At 40.0% G+C, this 16953-nt stretch overlaps 1 protein-coding gene across 1 annotated transcript; it reads right to left on the bottom strand.

Moving 5' to 3' along the window:
- Window positions 1-55: 55 nt before the first annotated feature.
- LOC111339913 (uncharacterized) lies at window positions 56-13457 on the bottom strand. Its single transcript, XM_088742824.1, has 3 exons — window positions 13088-13457; window positions 9480-9632; window positions 56-8889 (listed from the first exon to the last, which is right to left on the bottom strand). The coding sequence occupies exons 2-3, from the start codon at window positions 9612-9614 to the stop codon at window positions 634-636; spliced, it is 8391 nt and encodes a 2796-aa protein (XP_088598950.1). The 5' UTR covers window positions 9615-9632; window positions 13088-13457; the 3' UTR covers window positions 56-633.
- Between the last annotated feature and the right edge of the window lie 3496 nt (window positions 13458-16953).

Below are 16953 nucleotides of genomic sequence, written 5' to 3' on the forward strand. Positions count from 1 at the left end.
CTGGAACTCCTTTTTGGCTCATAGAGGTTACCTCACCTCCGTAAACACACTTAAATAATGTAGAACGTTATTTATTTATGCAATTATTTAGGTCGTTACTTTTCTTTAAAAATATTTCTTTAAATAAAAAAAAAGTATAACAAGTGAAAATCTGGTTTAAAACAGAACTCGGCCAAAGTTTTTCAAGGCAACGGTACATTTAAATTCCTAACAAAATCATTAATTTAGTCTTATGTGTTGTTTGATATATATGCCTACACACTCTTCTCTGAGAGTAATGTGACCAAATAGTACGAACAAGGGTCTTTTCATAGAAACGCGTTGTGACGTATTCGAGCTTGAGTGAACTCTTAACAGGAACTTGCTTCTTGGTAATAATAACCACCATTTTTTTACTATTTTCGCAGCACACGAGATAAACATGCAAAGTTAAATTTAAACCGTTTTGTACGGCGATGAGTCTTTGAATACCACCAGTAGTATAATGTGGATAATCCTTCAACGTTACAAGATATATACACTCCGCCTACAGGTAAAATGCTAGTGATATCTTTCAAAGACTAGACATCTCAACAAGCAACTGTAACAATCCATGTGAAGCACAATCAGTTGGACGCCAGACAAATATAAGTGTTATAAATCGAAACGCTTCTCGGAGGGAGATAAGGTGCGTATTTTGGCAACCTCTTCAGACGACCTCACCAGATGACGGTCCACATACTCATCAACGTTCAGAAGATACACTCCCGAGGCACGTTCACTACGAAGCGAACGACGTCGCGATGCTGAAACTACTGGTTCCGAACGGACTGAACTTGGAGAATCGATCCCGCTCTCTTTGGATGGGTTTCGATGCAAAGGAAACAAGGATTCCACGACGTAATGTGAGGTACTAGAACCCCCGCTAATACTTCCGTGAGCACGTTTCTTATGAGCGAGTCCTTGCTCTTGTGAAATACGACGCAAAGTTGCATCGTTAGGTACAGAAGCGAGTTCGGTCGTTATACGTGACACATCAATAACACTAAAGGGATCCGCTGACTTTTCATGCGTTCCATTGGCTGTTGACGTCCGTGGATGATTAACCCGTGGATGCGTGTATTCGTGGCTAAGTTTACGAAGCCAACTAGTATCCAAGTCGACTTTTGAATTGTAGAGTGACGACGGCGCGTTATCCATCGCAGTGAGTTTACTCTTTGTTATTTCTTCCTGGTACGCCCCTCCTACTGGTTGTACTGGTGGAAACTTTTGCGCATCTGTAGCATCATTTGCTTGCAGTACAGCCCCACTTGCCGATATCTGTCTTAATTCTTCTTCAAGCCTTCGTCCCCAGTCCTCCTCAAAGTTTTCGAAGCCTTCAACGGACTGCACACTGTAAAGTTCAAGATCAGAATCGTCGTCTCCCAATTCGATATCCCAAGAATTCGAGTCGTTTGCGAGACCAAGATCCGCGTCCGAATCATCCGAAAGTTCCAGCTTTGGGATGTGGACTTCCATGCGGCTACTTCCAGTTTGCTCCCTTTTCTTCGAAAATGAACGTTTTGACTTTCCGTACCGCCAAGACTCACGAGTGTCTGAAGTCGCCGCTCGATCGCTTAATTGCTTTCCACCACGTGAAGAATAGTCACCCATTTGGATGGGCGTCGATGAACTAGTGGTCCACCCATGAGATCTCACTCCTTCTGCTGGTAGTTGGCTCGCCGGAGGGAAATTAACACATGATCTTGAATCTGCACCTCCTGCTCTACTGGTAGTTCTGGGGGAAGGTTGACTGAGCAGGATATTTTCAACTTCGTCACGTCTCCTATTTTCGTCTAAAATTTCTCTTTCTCTTTTCAGTTGGATCTCCTTCTCTTTCAACCGTCCCATCCATTTCCTCTCCAGATCTCGCCTTTGACTGGACAGCTCGCTCTCGAGCTTCTCTTTCTCCTTCATCTCCTTTTCCAATATTTGCTTCTCTTTGGAATGCTTCTCCAATGCTTGTTTTTCACGTGTTATCCTTGCATTAAGGTCTTCCACTTGTCGACGCTTTAGCGCTAAAAGCTCCTTCTCACGTCTGATATTCTCCTCGATGATACTCTCATAACACTTTGATTTCGCACTGTCTGAGTTATTACTGCTGTTTTGAGGACTGATTCCCGCCAATTGTCTAGATAGCTTTTCTTCTACCGCTCGGTGCTTTTCTCTGAGCTGCCAAAGCCTTTGTACCAGGACTCTTCTTTGTTCTTCCAGGTGCTTCAGTTGGCTTTGCAGCATTTCCTGTAGCCTAAGATCTGTAAATTCAGTGGAGTCCAGCATTTTCTTGATTTCGCTTATCATAGTTTCAGTCTCTTGAGCATGGTTTTTGATATCCTCTTCTTGTTTCACTTTGTTCTCCCTGAGTTCGTGAAGCATTTCCACCAGGCCGTCCCTGCTAAGATGCTTTTCAGGTGATAATGATACTGACATAACAGTGCTGTTGTTTACGGAGGCCTTGCTTGTATCACCAAGGACTCCGAACTTTGTTTTCAAATCTAAGATTTCCTGTCGTAGTTTCAATTCCAGAGTGTTTTTCTCCTTCATCAACTGCTCCATGAGTTTGATGAGTTGTAGGACATGAGATCCTTCACTAAATGCTGTTGACTCTCGAAGTCCGTTCATTACATAAGGTGATGGCCTGTTGATTAGTTTCTTCAGGTTTTCATTTTCCCGTTTTAATCTTTCATTTTCAAGTTGCAACTTTTCTATTGTCTTCTGACCACCGCCCAACGAAGCTCCTCGTGACTTGGCTATTTGTTCTCGAAGCTTTTGGTATAGATCGGAGTTTTCTCGTCGGAGCTTTTTTAGGTCTTCAGTAGCCTTCATCAAATCCTTTTGATACCCGAATGCTTCTTCTTTACATGTATCGATGCGGTCTAGAAGAGTCTTCAAGTCCCTGTGAAGACCCTTTACCTCCAAATCTTTCTTCTTCAGTAGCTCTTCGCTTTCAAAAAATTTTGACTGGTACTGTTGGTGAAGGGCGTTTCTATGTTCTTCCATCTCGTCTTGTTTCTCCCGTAGGACACGTTGAAACTTGTGATCAAATTCTGCTCGTAATGTTCCTAAGTCTTGCATGTGCTCTTCAGTGCGTGTTTTGGACGCGTTCTGTTGTTGCACCAAGTCTTGTAGCTTTTCCATGAGCTTTTTTAGTTCTCCAGAGTGTTCCTTATTGATCTGGTCTTCCCGTTGTCTAAATTGTCGGTCCAACTCGTTTTTTGTTAAGTCAATTTCTTGTTGGTGAGCGTTTACAGTACTTTGCACCTCTTCCTTGAGACTTTGAACTTGATCATTGAGATCGTGGTTTTCAACTCTTAAAGACGCCAACATTACCTCGTAACCAAGCTTCATGCTTTCTTTATCTCCGTTTTCTTCGAGAGGTTCTCTCTCGGCAGACAATTTCTCAACTCGAGATGACAGCTGAACCACTTCAACACCCACTTGTTCTTTCAACCTCTCACATTCCTGAGTTTTGTCCAGCAGTTGTGCTTGAAGACGTCCCAACTCTGCTTCGTGCTGATCAGTAAAGGTACCCAACTCTACTTGGGATTCTTCTAATTTAAATTTTAATTCCTCGATCTCTGTTTCGCGTTCAGTTTTTGTCGTTTCCAGTTGCCGAATTCGTTCCTGCAGAGTCTCGTTTATGATCTCAATTTGCTTCTTATGTTCACCTTCCAAAGATTCTTTCTGAGAGACCATTTCTTTGTCATGCTGGGTTTGAAGATCGGCTTGGAAAGCGCTTTCAAAAATAAGTTGATCTTTAAGCGTTTCTATCTCCTTTTCATACTCCTCTTTCAGTCGTTCCTTCTCTTTTACTGCCACTTGAACTTCACCTTTGACATTTTTTAATTGCGTCTGATACTGCTCTGACAACTTGGATTCTAATTCAATCAAATCAGCCTTGTGCTTCTCCACGAGGAAGTTAGTTTCGCTCTTGATCTCCTCCAGTTCCTTTTCCTTAGTGTCGACTTTCTCTACCAAGTGATGTTTTTCTTTCTCGAAACTCGTTTCTAAATTAGCCACCAGGGCTTCATGCTTGCTCGCCTGATCTGTCATGAGAACCTCATGTTCTTCGTCTTTCAGTTGATTCAACTGTTCCAGATTTTCTACCATACCTTTCAAAGATGCTACCTCTGCTTCAATCTCTTCGCGGCTTATTCGGTGTTCATCCTCCATTTTGGCGAAAATATTTTCATAATTTTTCTTCAATTGCTTTGTAGTTTCGTCGTATTCCTGTTTCAGGTCGTTCTTTATACGTTCTAGACTGTGCACGTACTCCGAGCTCTGGTTTTCCATGAGTACCTGCATCTCTTTCTCTAATCTAGATACCTTCTCTTTTTCTATGCTGAGCTCTTGGCCAACCTCTTTTATCGTCTCTTCGTGATTCACTATTGTGCTTTCTTTTTCAAGCACAGTGCTGTCCAATTCTTGTACCTTGGTAATATGATTGATCACTTCTTCTTTGCTTTCCTCCAAAGCTTTCAGTGTGGCTGCTTTTTCATTCTTTTCAGTTATCAGCTCATCCTCCAACATTTTTCTCTTCTCTTCAAAGGCTTCTACAAGTCTTTTTCTGTCGGCGCAAACTTCGTCCAGCTTTCCTTCCAAATTCGCCCTTTCGCCACTAAATTGTTCTAACAAGTCAGCAACTCTCTTTTGCAAGGCGTCTCTTGATTCAACCTCATTGCTAAGCGTACTTTCAAGACTTTGAATTGACAAACCATGTTGTTCCTTTAGTCGTTCATTTTCATCACGAAGGTTTATCACCTCATTCTCCAATTTCGCTTGCTCGATAGCAAATTGTTGGGTGGTCTTTTTCAAATTTTCCTCTGCAATGCTAACCCTCTCAGTTGCCTCCTCTAAGTCACTGACCAGAACTTCGATTTTCTCGTCGTACATATGAACGACAGCTTGTTTTGCAGCATCGAGGTTTTTAACCATAATTTGCAACTTTTCCTTCTCCCCAAAGGCATCGTCTAACTGTTTTTTCAGGGAAGCTGTCTCAGTCTCCAGTGCTGAAAGATTTTCCTGATGTTCCTTTTCACTTTCCTCGATACGAGCTAATAGATGTTGGACTCTATCGTTGGAATTCTTCATCCTTTCCTCGTGCGTTTCAACCACTTTGTTGATGTCGAGTTCATTCTTCTCTCCCATCTTGTTAATTTCTTCCTGCAATCTGGTGACCTCCTGTTTTGCGCAGCTGAGTTCATTCTCTAAGGACTCGACCTTCTCTTTATATTCTCTCAGAGACTGTTCCCGTTCCTTCTCACTTTCTTCGTCCTCCGTTTGACCTTTCACCTCTTCTCTGTTTTCAGCATTCGATAACTTTTCTTCAAGGCCGCTGATTTTCTTTTCGTACTCTTCCACTCTCTCTTCAAGTTTAGCCGCCTTGGCCAATTCCTCTTCCAGGTTGATGAACTTGTCTTCCATTTCTTTCAATCGTTCGATTTCCTCTGTAAGAACATCACACTCTTCTTGCGAAGAGCTAAGCTTTCTGCTGAGGTCTTCATTAAATTTCATGAGTTCCTTTATTCTGGTTTTCTCAGCAACAAGGTCTTCGTACAACACTCTGAGTTTCCCTTCGTATTCATCTTTAAGTTTTTGTCTCTTTGCAGACGATTCTCTTGACAGCTGTTCTCTTTTCCTGGCGATCTGTTCTTCGAGTTCCGCTTTCAAATTTTCCAGCTCTTTCTCGTGCTGGCTCAAAAGAACTCCAAATTTGTTACATCCTTCGTCTTCAAGTTCTTGTATTATACGTTTTTGCTCCTCTGTAAGTGCCTTAAGAGCTTCCATTTCTTCCTGGTACTTTTGCTTCTCCTCTTCAAAGTCAAGAAATTCGGTGCCTTTAGAACCGTATAGTATTTCTACCTCTTTTTGAAGAGCTTTAATCTCTTGTGAAGAGTTAGAATTTATTTCCTCTAGTTCTTGAATCTTAGTTTTAAGCGTCTCGATCTCATCTGTCAGTTTTGACACCTCCCGTTCGTAAGTTTCCTTCTCCCTTTCCAGCTTTCGTAGCTGCTCTACTTCTGCGCTAAGATTTCGCAAGACGTTTAATTCCGACATCAAGCTCTCCACATCAGTTGCATGTTGATCATCAGAAATTTTCTTGGTTTCTTCGAGATGTTGAAACTTTCCTTCTGAAACATCTAGCTCTTTCTTGATTTGTTGTAACCGTTCTTCTAAACTCTGTTTCTCCTTTTCAAACAGTTCCTGGCTCTCGAACAATTTCTTCTGTAACGCGGAGATTTCTTGTGCGTCGTTGTCTCTGGCTTTTCTGTTAGCACATTCTTGATCTAATTCTTTGGTCTTAAGCTGTTCAAGTTCAGTTTGTAATTGAGTTACTTTTTCTTCTAGGCTTTTTATCGTTTTTGTCAAACTTTGAAACTGTTCTTCACGGCTATTAGCTGCGTTCATCTCTCCTTCCAGTTTGGCTCTCAAGCTCTCGAGTTCTTCGTTGTGTTTGTTGTCCGATGCTCTTTTAGCCTCCCGCAACTCGTAACAAATGTGTCGAGAATCCTCCAGGTCTCTTTCTAGATCTGCAATTTTTCCTTCCAACTCCTCGATAAATTTATTACCCATTTCTTGCTTTTTCTGCTCAAGCTCGGGGTACACATCCTTCGCAGATTCCTGATGTTGTGTAAGTTCCGAAACATTGCCAGTCAATTTATCTCTGTCGTTCTCAAGATTCTCCATTTTGCTTTTCGTCAACTCTAGCTCGGCTGTCACTGTGCGTATGGTGGACTTCAACTCATTCACTTCCGTTTCATGCTTTTCCAAAAACGTTTTTTTCTCCTCTTCGAGACTTGCAGCTTTTTTAATGTAAATGTTAACTTCTTCTTGGAGAGTTTTTATTTCCCCATCTTCCATCTCCTCGTACGTTTTCTTCAAATTGGCCAGTTGGGCTTCGTAGTTTTCCATCAAGGACTTCTTACCGTCCTGTAATTCCTGCAGCTTGTTCTTGTATAGCTCGAGTTCACTTTTAAGAGTGACCAAGTATTGTTCCTCGATTCCTTTATCCTCCTTGTATCGTCCTTCCACCTCGTTCATCTTAACCTGCAACTCTGACAGATCGCGTTCGTACTTTTCAGAGAGCGACTTATTTTCTTTTTCCAGTTCCAAACACTTATCTTTGTAGGGCTGCAGTTCCTCTTTGACTTCAGATAGCTGTCTTTCAAACTGCTCCTTCTGCTGTTCCTCAAACTGCTTCTTCTCTTGCATAAGAACTTCCCTAGTCCTCTGTTGTACTTCGTCCATTTGAACCATGATGTCCGACACTTGTCGTTCGTATTTATCCTTGAGAGTCTTATTACTCTCTTCCAACTCACACCTCGTTTTTCCAATGTCTTCTTCGTACAACCTTCTCCAATGTTGTTCACATTTGTTCAACTTCTCATTCAGTTCACTTTGGTATCTCTCCTTTAATTCGTTGGACTTTTTCTCCACTAAAGCCTTACATTGTCGTCGCATTTCCTCCTCTATCATTTTCAACTCCTCCTGCTTCTCGGTCCTGAACGCTTGCACTTGCGCCTCTACTGTGTCCATCTGATGCTGATATTCGAAAACTTTTTCTTTCTCAGTGCGTAACTCTTGCTCTAAGCTCTCCACTTTAGACCGACATTCCTCTTTGATTATAACAACTTCCTGTTCCGTGGTGTCTTGTTGGATGACAGATCTTCGGCGCTCTTCGGAAAGCTCTCTTAATTTCCCCAAGAGCTCGGCAACTTCTTGAGAATGACTGTCTCTCAGGCCTTGAATCTGGTCCTCCATGTCTGCTGTCACTTGGTCAAGATCGTTTTGGTATTGGCTCTTCAACTGACGTTGCAAAGCTGCAATCTTCTCCTCATATTCGCCCTTTTGCCGCTCTAGTTGCTGCTCCCAGTCCTCTTCCATTTTAGAGAGACTGTCATCCAATTCAGCTTGATACTCCTCACTTAGTTTCTTGGCAACTTGTTCGATCTCTTGTTGATAATGGGAGTGAAGCTCCGCTCGGAGTGCTTCCATTTCGGAAGTGTCACTCTCTCCACTGTGACTCAGGGCAATAACTGACTTCACATTCGTAGAGTTATTTTCCTCACTGTGTTCCTCCACTTCGCCATTATGCACTCCACTATTTGCACTGGCACTGTCGTTGTTGTTTCTTTCTGCATCGTTTAGTTTTTCTCGGCGTATCTTTTCTTTCAGTTCTTCTACTTCCGCATTGGATTTTTCGAGCTGCGATATCATGTCGTCCATTTCTACTTGATGTTGATACGTGAGGCGATCTTTCACCGCCATAATTTCAACGCGATACTTCGTCCGCTCCTCTTCAATAAGAGTTTCTGTGTCGTTTTCACGTTTTTGAAGCTTCGTCTTTAATTCAGCGATCTCTTTTAAGTGTTTAAGGCCAGATTCGCTGTTGTTCGAGTCTTCGTCGTTACACCCTCCACCCGTGCCCTCTTCATTGCTTTCTATCCGGGCTCGTAACTCCTCAAGTTCCTTCTCGTACTGCCCTCTTACCTCGTCGAGGCGCACCTCGATAAGTTTCTCAAAATCAGTCTCCCCATTCTTTAAACGAACCCGAAGACTTTCGGTCTCTTCTTCGTGTCTGTCAAGTTCCTTTTCTAGCTCCAATTGTGCTTCGACCAGCTTCTTCTGCAGGTTACCGATGTGATAGTTCTTGTCTTCAATTGTAGACCGTAACTTTTGCATCTCTTTCTCGTATTCCGCTTTTAACTTGGCAGGACTCCCAGGGTCTTCGGAAGCTGAAGATTGATTCAAGTGCTCCGAAAAGCTTGTCGATAACACCAATAGTTCCTGTGCGTGTTCAGCGTTCAGCTCTTCAATTTGATGTTCAAGTACTTGAACCTCTTGTCTCAGAGTGTCCCTTTCTTCAACCACCTACATGACAAAAATACAAAATTAAAGGTACAAAGTTAGAGCAAGTCATCCTTCGAAGAACTCGTAACTTTTTCCGTCTAAATACATTGACAACATATACAAGTAGCAAAGACAAAAGGAAAAATTCCTTCCGTGTTGGCCTACGGAGCTGTGAGATTTGTCCCTGATGTTTTTATTTGTGCCTTACTGAACATAAGTGAAGGAAAATCAGTCAAATACTAAAGAGTGACACATCTGTTGACAATGGCATCTCTAATCAGGGTACAGGTGGTTTGCAACCAATCTCCAGAGACACAGGTAACAACGATGAAAGGAACAAATGCTGGTGGACGAACAAAAGGAGCTAATGAGATGTCTATTGTTTACGTCCACCAACATGGCGGCGATGACGTAACGTGCAAACCACCTATTGAGCACTTGCAAGCTGTAAAACGAAAGTTATTACCACACTCACAGGTGACTTTTAGCTGGGAGGGGGCAAGAGTCTCGTTAAATCATTGTTAAATTTACCAATGTCAGGCACAGAAGTGACAACCATTCAAAATACACATAATTATTTTGACAATTATTTTGACAATTATTTGACCTACCTTTTCAAATCCTTTCAGCTTTAATTTTAGTTTTGAAATCTTTTTCTCCATGTTTCGTTTTCCTGTAGACCCAGAAGACTCGCCAGATTGGTCCTCTTCAGTGGATATTAATCCTCCACTGTCACTGTCATCCATTTTGAGACTCAATTGTCACTAGAGAGCAAAATAGACACCAAGACCTTGTCAGAAAAAAATGTACAAAGGGTAACACATTCTATAAGGGAGAAGATAGTATAATTGCATTCAAACAAAAACTAATTAAACGGTTGCTATATTCAACCTAGAAAATTGATTTTAAAATAACTCTTTTGCATCTTGGCAACATCCAGAAATTCCTTTCAGATTCACTTTTACATTTGATAAAGACAAACTTGAAAATGCATCATGCCCTGGTTCCACTTTAGGAAGTGGTGATTTTGACCAATTCCTTCAAGTATTTAGTAGAATCATAGTTAGTAGAGGGGACTGGTTATGAAAGTCCCCTCTACTAACTATAGAAGAATTCAACTCTTGCTGCTTTGAGCAATAAATTAATCAACAAAATGTACTCAACAGTTGATATTTGTTGTACGTACATGCTCTGCCAATTATCTCAGAGCTTCTGGTAGTCTTAAAACACCCAAAATTTTGAATCGTGTGAAATTATCTTTTCAAAACACTTTAAAATATTTTGAACCTGGAACCTACAGTCAATTGCTTACTGCAATAGTCCAAAGTAGGGAAATCAAGAAAATTTTGTCAATGACAAATGGCTGGCACTCTGAAAATCTGAGTGGAAAGTGGTCATCAAAGTCAAGTGAGGATTCTTTTGTCAGTGGCATGATTATTGGTCTAATTCGAAGTGACTTATTGGTCAGTTTCCTATGATATTAACACTTGCAAGACTCCAGTTGCTTACATCAGTTGAAGTCATCTTAATTTCAGTATAGTTTGGCTATTCTGATTGGTTCATCAGTTAACTTGTTTGTAAGGTGCCGGCCAGAAATTGATGCCAATATCCTTAGATTTCTAAACAGTCATTGACAAATTCAAACAGCACAGTGTAATGTTGTTTATAGCTTAACAAATTGCAAACGAGAACAAACAATTTGGCCCCAAAGAATAAGTCTGAATATTTCTCCAAATATCACAGTTTGACCATGGTCAGAATCTAAATTTTGCATTCAATCTTCAGGTAAATTAGCTGACACAATCCAAGACTATAGAATTGTATATAAACAACCTTTATTTTGTGGGACAATTTGCTTTCTCTTTTGTCTGTAAACTGAAAATTGACCTAATTTAAAAATTTGGGAATATCACATAGATGTTTACTTTCAAGGTTTTCAAGTAAATGGACTGATACATTTACATGATCCATTTTGACTAATAACCATTGAGGAAAAATGATTGATGGATTTTGATTGAACAATCTACTTAAGGAAAAAGCGCACTTTCAATGTACCTGTGGTCCATACGAACAGGTGTTGTGATAGTTTTATCTTTCATCATTCACGCATGCTTTGTATAAGCTGACTTTATTGTATGTTACCTAATTTTTAATATTTTAAAAGTATGTTACCATTTCTCATATATTTCTTAATATTGTAAATGAATGCGTAATTCAACCTTTGGCTGCAATGTTTTTCAAATAAACTATCTATACAAAGTGACTCATGTTGTACTTACAAACTGTCTTTTAATATCGATACAACAATTACTGGAGGATTGATTTTTGCTGCAAATATTTTGGATCTTAATAACAGAAGACCAAAAAGCTCTCTAGGGCAAGCTACTTAAATGCTGTTTAGCAGACAAAAACAAACCAATTTTTCAAGAAAACTGAACTTAAATATATTGTGCTGATAATAGTCCTATCTGACGAAGACAATATGTGAAATTTATCCAATAATCATAAATATTGGAAAACACTTTTCAATAATATGAACAGGTAAATGATAAAAAAAACTGGGTTTTTTCTTATTTTGGAAATCAAATTGTTTAAAACAACAAACATTATCCGAATGATTTCATAACTTCTACCAGAATTGATTAATTTCTTGTCTTGTTTTGTTGTCAGAAAAAAAAAAGAAAAAAAACAGCCAACCAATATTAACATGTAGTTAAATCTGACATCACAATACGATAAACAGGGTCATAAATTTATTCACGTCTGCAAAGCTGTAATATTTCATGTTTCTGGAAAACATTTAGGTGTGCCAAGGTTGAGTGTTCTGCAGCATCATGAAAAAGCATGACATTTTATATAAGGTGAACTGAGGTGAATATTTCGCCAAGAGTTTGGGTGACAATTTAGAAAAAATTCTCTCTTATGATCCTCTACAAGTTGCTATTGTTATCAAACTTTAATGATCCTGAATGACTTCTTTGCAAAATTGACTTCTTCGATTCAGCCAAGGTAACGCAGTGTGCATCTCAGAATATACACAGTTTGACCCAGGTACCATATTTTAGATATCAAACTATGCAGCTTTGTAAATATTAGTAAATTCTTGAAAATGAACCACCACACAGTGGTTTCAAGTTGGTCTTCGCTTATTACGTGTTTATTAATTTTCCTTTGCCAGGCACAGTCCACCTGCTGTAGGGAATTTAAACATAAATTTTACTAAAATTCTATCTTATCCGAAAAATGGTATTGTCAACAACGTGTACCGATCCGATATTGAAAGCCTTAAGTGGCATCCTACGTTGTATTTTTCCTTTTTCTTGTTTCTATCGACAATGTGGCCAATTCCGATCTCAATTTCTAGAAAAGGGATAAAATATTTCAGTTCTCGATTTATGTACCAGCACAATTTAATATTTGTCGACTTGTCGAACAAAATCTTTGTTTTCTATTTTGTGATAAGGTTAAGGCCTGAAATTACCCACAAATTTCGCCTCCGGCTGTAATATTCGGTGTCAATAATTTTGCATGAACAAAAAAATATCGATGCGAATAAATTCATCGATCGTTTTGGGAGTCCCTTTATACTATTAGCTAATTGTCAAAACAGCACACCAAATGTTGGCCGGTCCAAAATGTCCTTGGGTTAAATCAAAATATAACATGACGAAATATTTGCAAAACAGTACGAATATTTTGTTGGTACTCGAAGGGTAACTTGGTTTATAAAGTCGCAAAGCAGTACAGACAAATATTAAACAGATTATTCCTGTTGTTATTTTCAAAATTCAAATGTCACCAGGCTCGAAGCTCTTAAAACGGAAGTGAACTTGCGAAGTGGAAGCAAACACAGAATGAGATCAGATTTCCGAATTTCGAAAGTCTCTAACATTCATATTTGGAGAGAAGATAATTTGTGAAATTTTCAAACCATACGACTGTATAAGCTTACCGTGATTTGTGTAGAAGCGTGCTGTTGCACTTTTGAAAATGATTTGAAGATCAAAATCACATGGTTGGCATCATAAAAAGGAAAAGGTCCACGTGTAAATCAAGAAGTTCTACAGTTTAATTCTCGATATTGGGACAACAAAATTCGAAGACTTCTACGCAGGACTCCCTTTAAATAAACTAAACTGCCCAAACGTTCGTTCCAAAATGTAACACCTTGTTAATTTCCCACCTGAAATGTAAACAACAACTGTGAGCTTGTTGGTACCTTCAGTTCGCGGCTTATTTCTCTTTGTTCCAGAACTTTAATCCCGTTTCAGACGAATCGTGACGACATCTTCGCTAGCCGGTTTCGGCTTCCCTGGTGACGGCTTGTAGAAAGTATTCGTCGATCGGGCGCGCAATTTTCGAAACCCAAACAAGTTTACTTTTCCCACTTCGGATTACTAACTTTGACTCTTCGAAGACATGCCGGTTTCATCTCCAAAATCAGAGCGCTCCTTCTTGAAATCCGCTGATACTCGAACCTTGAAAGTTCTAGGTTCAAATATCAAACGAGTGATGTAACGCTCTAGTTACTTAAATATAAAAATATCACCCTTAACCACATCCTACGCATCCGTAGCCTAAAGTGACGGTCACGGCGCACGTTAGCCTTCGCGAGTGTTGTGATCATGTATTCGCGAGTCAATTAAGAATTAACCAATTGGAGCGCAGTATTCGACCACCCTGCCAACACTTCTCTATTGTCTACGATATGAATGTCTCCAGCTCCAGTCATTTGCATTCTGACGACTTTCTGAAAAGAGTGTACTTGATCGAGTATCAGTCGAATGTCAAACACATCTGACAGGAACGCTCTTGAAGTCCATTTGAGGCTGCACGAAATAGAAATAAAATGTCAACATTGTACATTCTTGAAGAGCATAGGAAACATAGAGACAACGCGAGTTACATGCCTTACCATTTCATTAAATTGATCTCTTAACAAATTGCACTTTTTTCACGGGATTTAGGTCCAACTCTAAAACAATATTTGCCATGTTACAATTTTCCTGTAGCTTAAATACTAGTTTGTAAACTGTTTGAAGCGAAATGATACCACAAGTAACGACATTCAAATTAAAGGCGTAGATTTCGGACAATAGCCATTGGTCTGAAACTCATGCAAAAAAAAAAAATGTGTTTAGCCGAATGGCAATCAGTGCCTCTTTCAACTATCACAATGCCTTCCGTTTTGCTCCTAAACTTAACTTTAAGGCGGAAATTTATCAAACACTTTAAAAGAAGACAAAAGAAGGATAAAAGAACCATAATTCGTCGCTGACTGTGCGTATTGTTCGCTTAATGGTTCAGTAGGCATGGCAAAAATCTCAACTTGATGGAAACATTACGAACGGTACTTTTACTGATGATGGGGAGTTCGCCGTAAAAGCGCCAATATAACACAAAAGGGAAAATGATACAGCTCACCACAAATTGGGATCTTCTCTTTGTTTGATGAAATTAGTGTTTTCTTACCTAGTAAGAACAATTTAAGATGTATTTCTATTGTGGAAAAAGACTAGAGCAGTTTCAACCGAAAAAGCAAAAACGTCTTTGTAGCAAAGGAAAAAAATAGCATCATTTCTGTAACAAAGACATGCTGCTTTGCAGACTTACTTTCGGCCAGAAAATGCACAGAGCTTCCTAGAATGGATAGCCACAGTCTTGGATTGACAAAGTGAGCGAAGCTTCAGAAAAGCTGGCGGTTAGAAGTGAATTCTTGAAAATTAGGAGGAGGGAGATTGAAGCTGGGTAAGAACCAATTGCAAGCTGATGTTTTAGATATCGTATCCTGGTTAAGATGAGAGGCAGTGACTCCAGTTTGCTGGAGTTTGCAGATTTTGCTTTTAAGTCCAGTGATGACAAACAGTAGAATTCTTTATAAACTGAAGTCAGTGTATCAGTTCTACATTTTCCCAAGTTTTGAAATAGGAGGTTGATTCCCGCAAAACGTGGCCAAGAAACGCTCCTACTGAAGCTTCTACAACAAGGGCCTGCTCCGCAGTGGTTAGAATAACTGTCCGCCAACTTGCAATGTTTGCTATATATTGCACTCCTCAGACGCGGTTTGTGGTTTACGCTTTCAAACTACCTACCATAAATTGCTTTGGAATAGATCAAATAATTTTGATATGTCCAGAGAACACCCTCTAGCAAATAGATACATCTATCTTTCACAACTCTCTTGGAGATCTTCTTATTTCAGAGGGGGAGGGGGAGGGGAAAGGAGGCAAGTGGACTCTTCTTGCATTTTCATGACAGCTGACAGTGAGTCTGTGAGCCAAGTTTCGTTTTTGCGAAAACGTTTCCGAAACAGAAGAAAGAAAGAGGACCATGCGCTGTTTACTTGAATGGTAATCAATTAGAGGATTAAAGATTGATACTGACTCCGAAACGAATTTTGAAAAGCACCAGCCCTTCACGATTCTGCTCTGACCAACACAAATTGCTAAGATTTGAAAACGGGTCAGCCTTATTCGAAACTCGCCACTGCGGTCTATCCATCTCTGTCAGCCAGTAGATTTGATGACAAACTCTCTTACCCGCCGGGGCAGCGCAACAGTTTCTTTTAGCTTAACCAATAACTTTGTTCTCATTGTCAGATTGGGCTAAGTAGCCCCGCCTTTCACTCTCGGATAGATCTCGTTGGTGTTGTGAAGTTAGTTGTCCAGGAGGTAGATTTAGCCCCACGTTACGTTTCATGAATAGTGTGTCATGCCCTGCCGTCATTACCAAATTGATAAAAAATGTTGAGTATATTTGCGATGAACAACAGGTACAACATCACGGTCCTTATATTGGTTTTGGCCAGTTGTGTTCTTATTTGGGTTTTTTAGCATTTAGTGTTCTTGTTTGAGTTTGTCTCTTGGGCTTGGACCAACAACATAGTTCCTGTTTGCAACATAGTTCCTGTTAGCGTAGAATATTAGCGCTTTGTTATTCACTCCAACAAAGCTTGTCCAAATATTTGGATTAGTAATTCTACAGAGAGCTTTAAGATCGACAGGCTTAGAACCCAAAGGACGTGTATTTGACTTGAATAAGTTGGTTGATCAGTTCGCCGATTGAAGAAGAAAAACCAGGAGAAGAGTCTCGATCCCGGTCATGCTTGAGCGATCGTTCAAGAGCCAAACCCCAAAGTTAGTCCTAACATTAGTAATTCCGGCTTACTGTTCAGGCAATTTGGTACTGGTATTGGATCAGCTAATTGACCAATCCCCAATTGACATTTTTCTTTATTTTCCTCACTTTTCTGCTCGATAATGTATCGATATTGTTGGGAGAAATTCTGTCTTGGTCATTCATGGGAGTGATATTTGATAGGGTTGAGCGCGCTTTAGCCTAGGTAACCAGGCCCTGATTCGATCTCTCATTTTCTAAATGATTTGCCCAATATACGGAATTAAAATCCTTGATCGTTTCATCCTCTCTTGCCATGAGCTAGGTTTACTTATTTCAAATAATCCGGCTTGATTCAAATAGACATTTGGTGCGGCCCATTATGAACCACCTGCCAACCTAGCCTATCTGTATTGCCTAATCAGGGCTGAGACAATCTTTGCAGTTGATGTACCGCGGGCGGATTGGGCAACTATCTGTTCTGTACAGGAACAAGAAATCTGTGCGTGCTTGAAATTATATTTTTCCTTTTTGACGAGGAGTGTTCCTCTGAGCGTCAAATATGCCTGAGTGACCTGAGTGGTCTGACTCTGTGTTCAAGTGAGGAGGACAAATATCGTTCGTTTTTGGATTAATTGATGGCGCCTTTATTTGAGTAAGAAAGCATGATGGATACAATTTGCTGTTTTAATAAAACTACCAAATCAATTAAAACGAACCTTATAAAGCCTGCCGTTTTACGTCGTAATTAATTTATTCCTAGGTTTAATCTGTAGCCGGACCACAGTCGACATCATTCTGCAGAAAATAAACCCAATCATATGATCACTTACCTTTAAAAATTTTTTATATTATTATTTTTTACAAGATCATTCAGATGGAAAACTTCACGGTATGAATGATAGTGATCCGCCTTTTTACAATAACCTATGGGTATCCGGACCCCGGGGGGCACTCGGTTAAACCTGT

The sequence above is a fragment of the Stylophora pistillata genome, chromosome 13 (genome assembly GCF_964205215.1).
Source record: "Stylophora pistillata chromosome 13, jaStyPist1.2, whole genome shotgun sequence".
NCBI lineage: Eukaryota > Metazoa > Cnidaria > Anthozoa > Scleractinia > Pocilloporidae > Stylophora > Stylophora pistillata.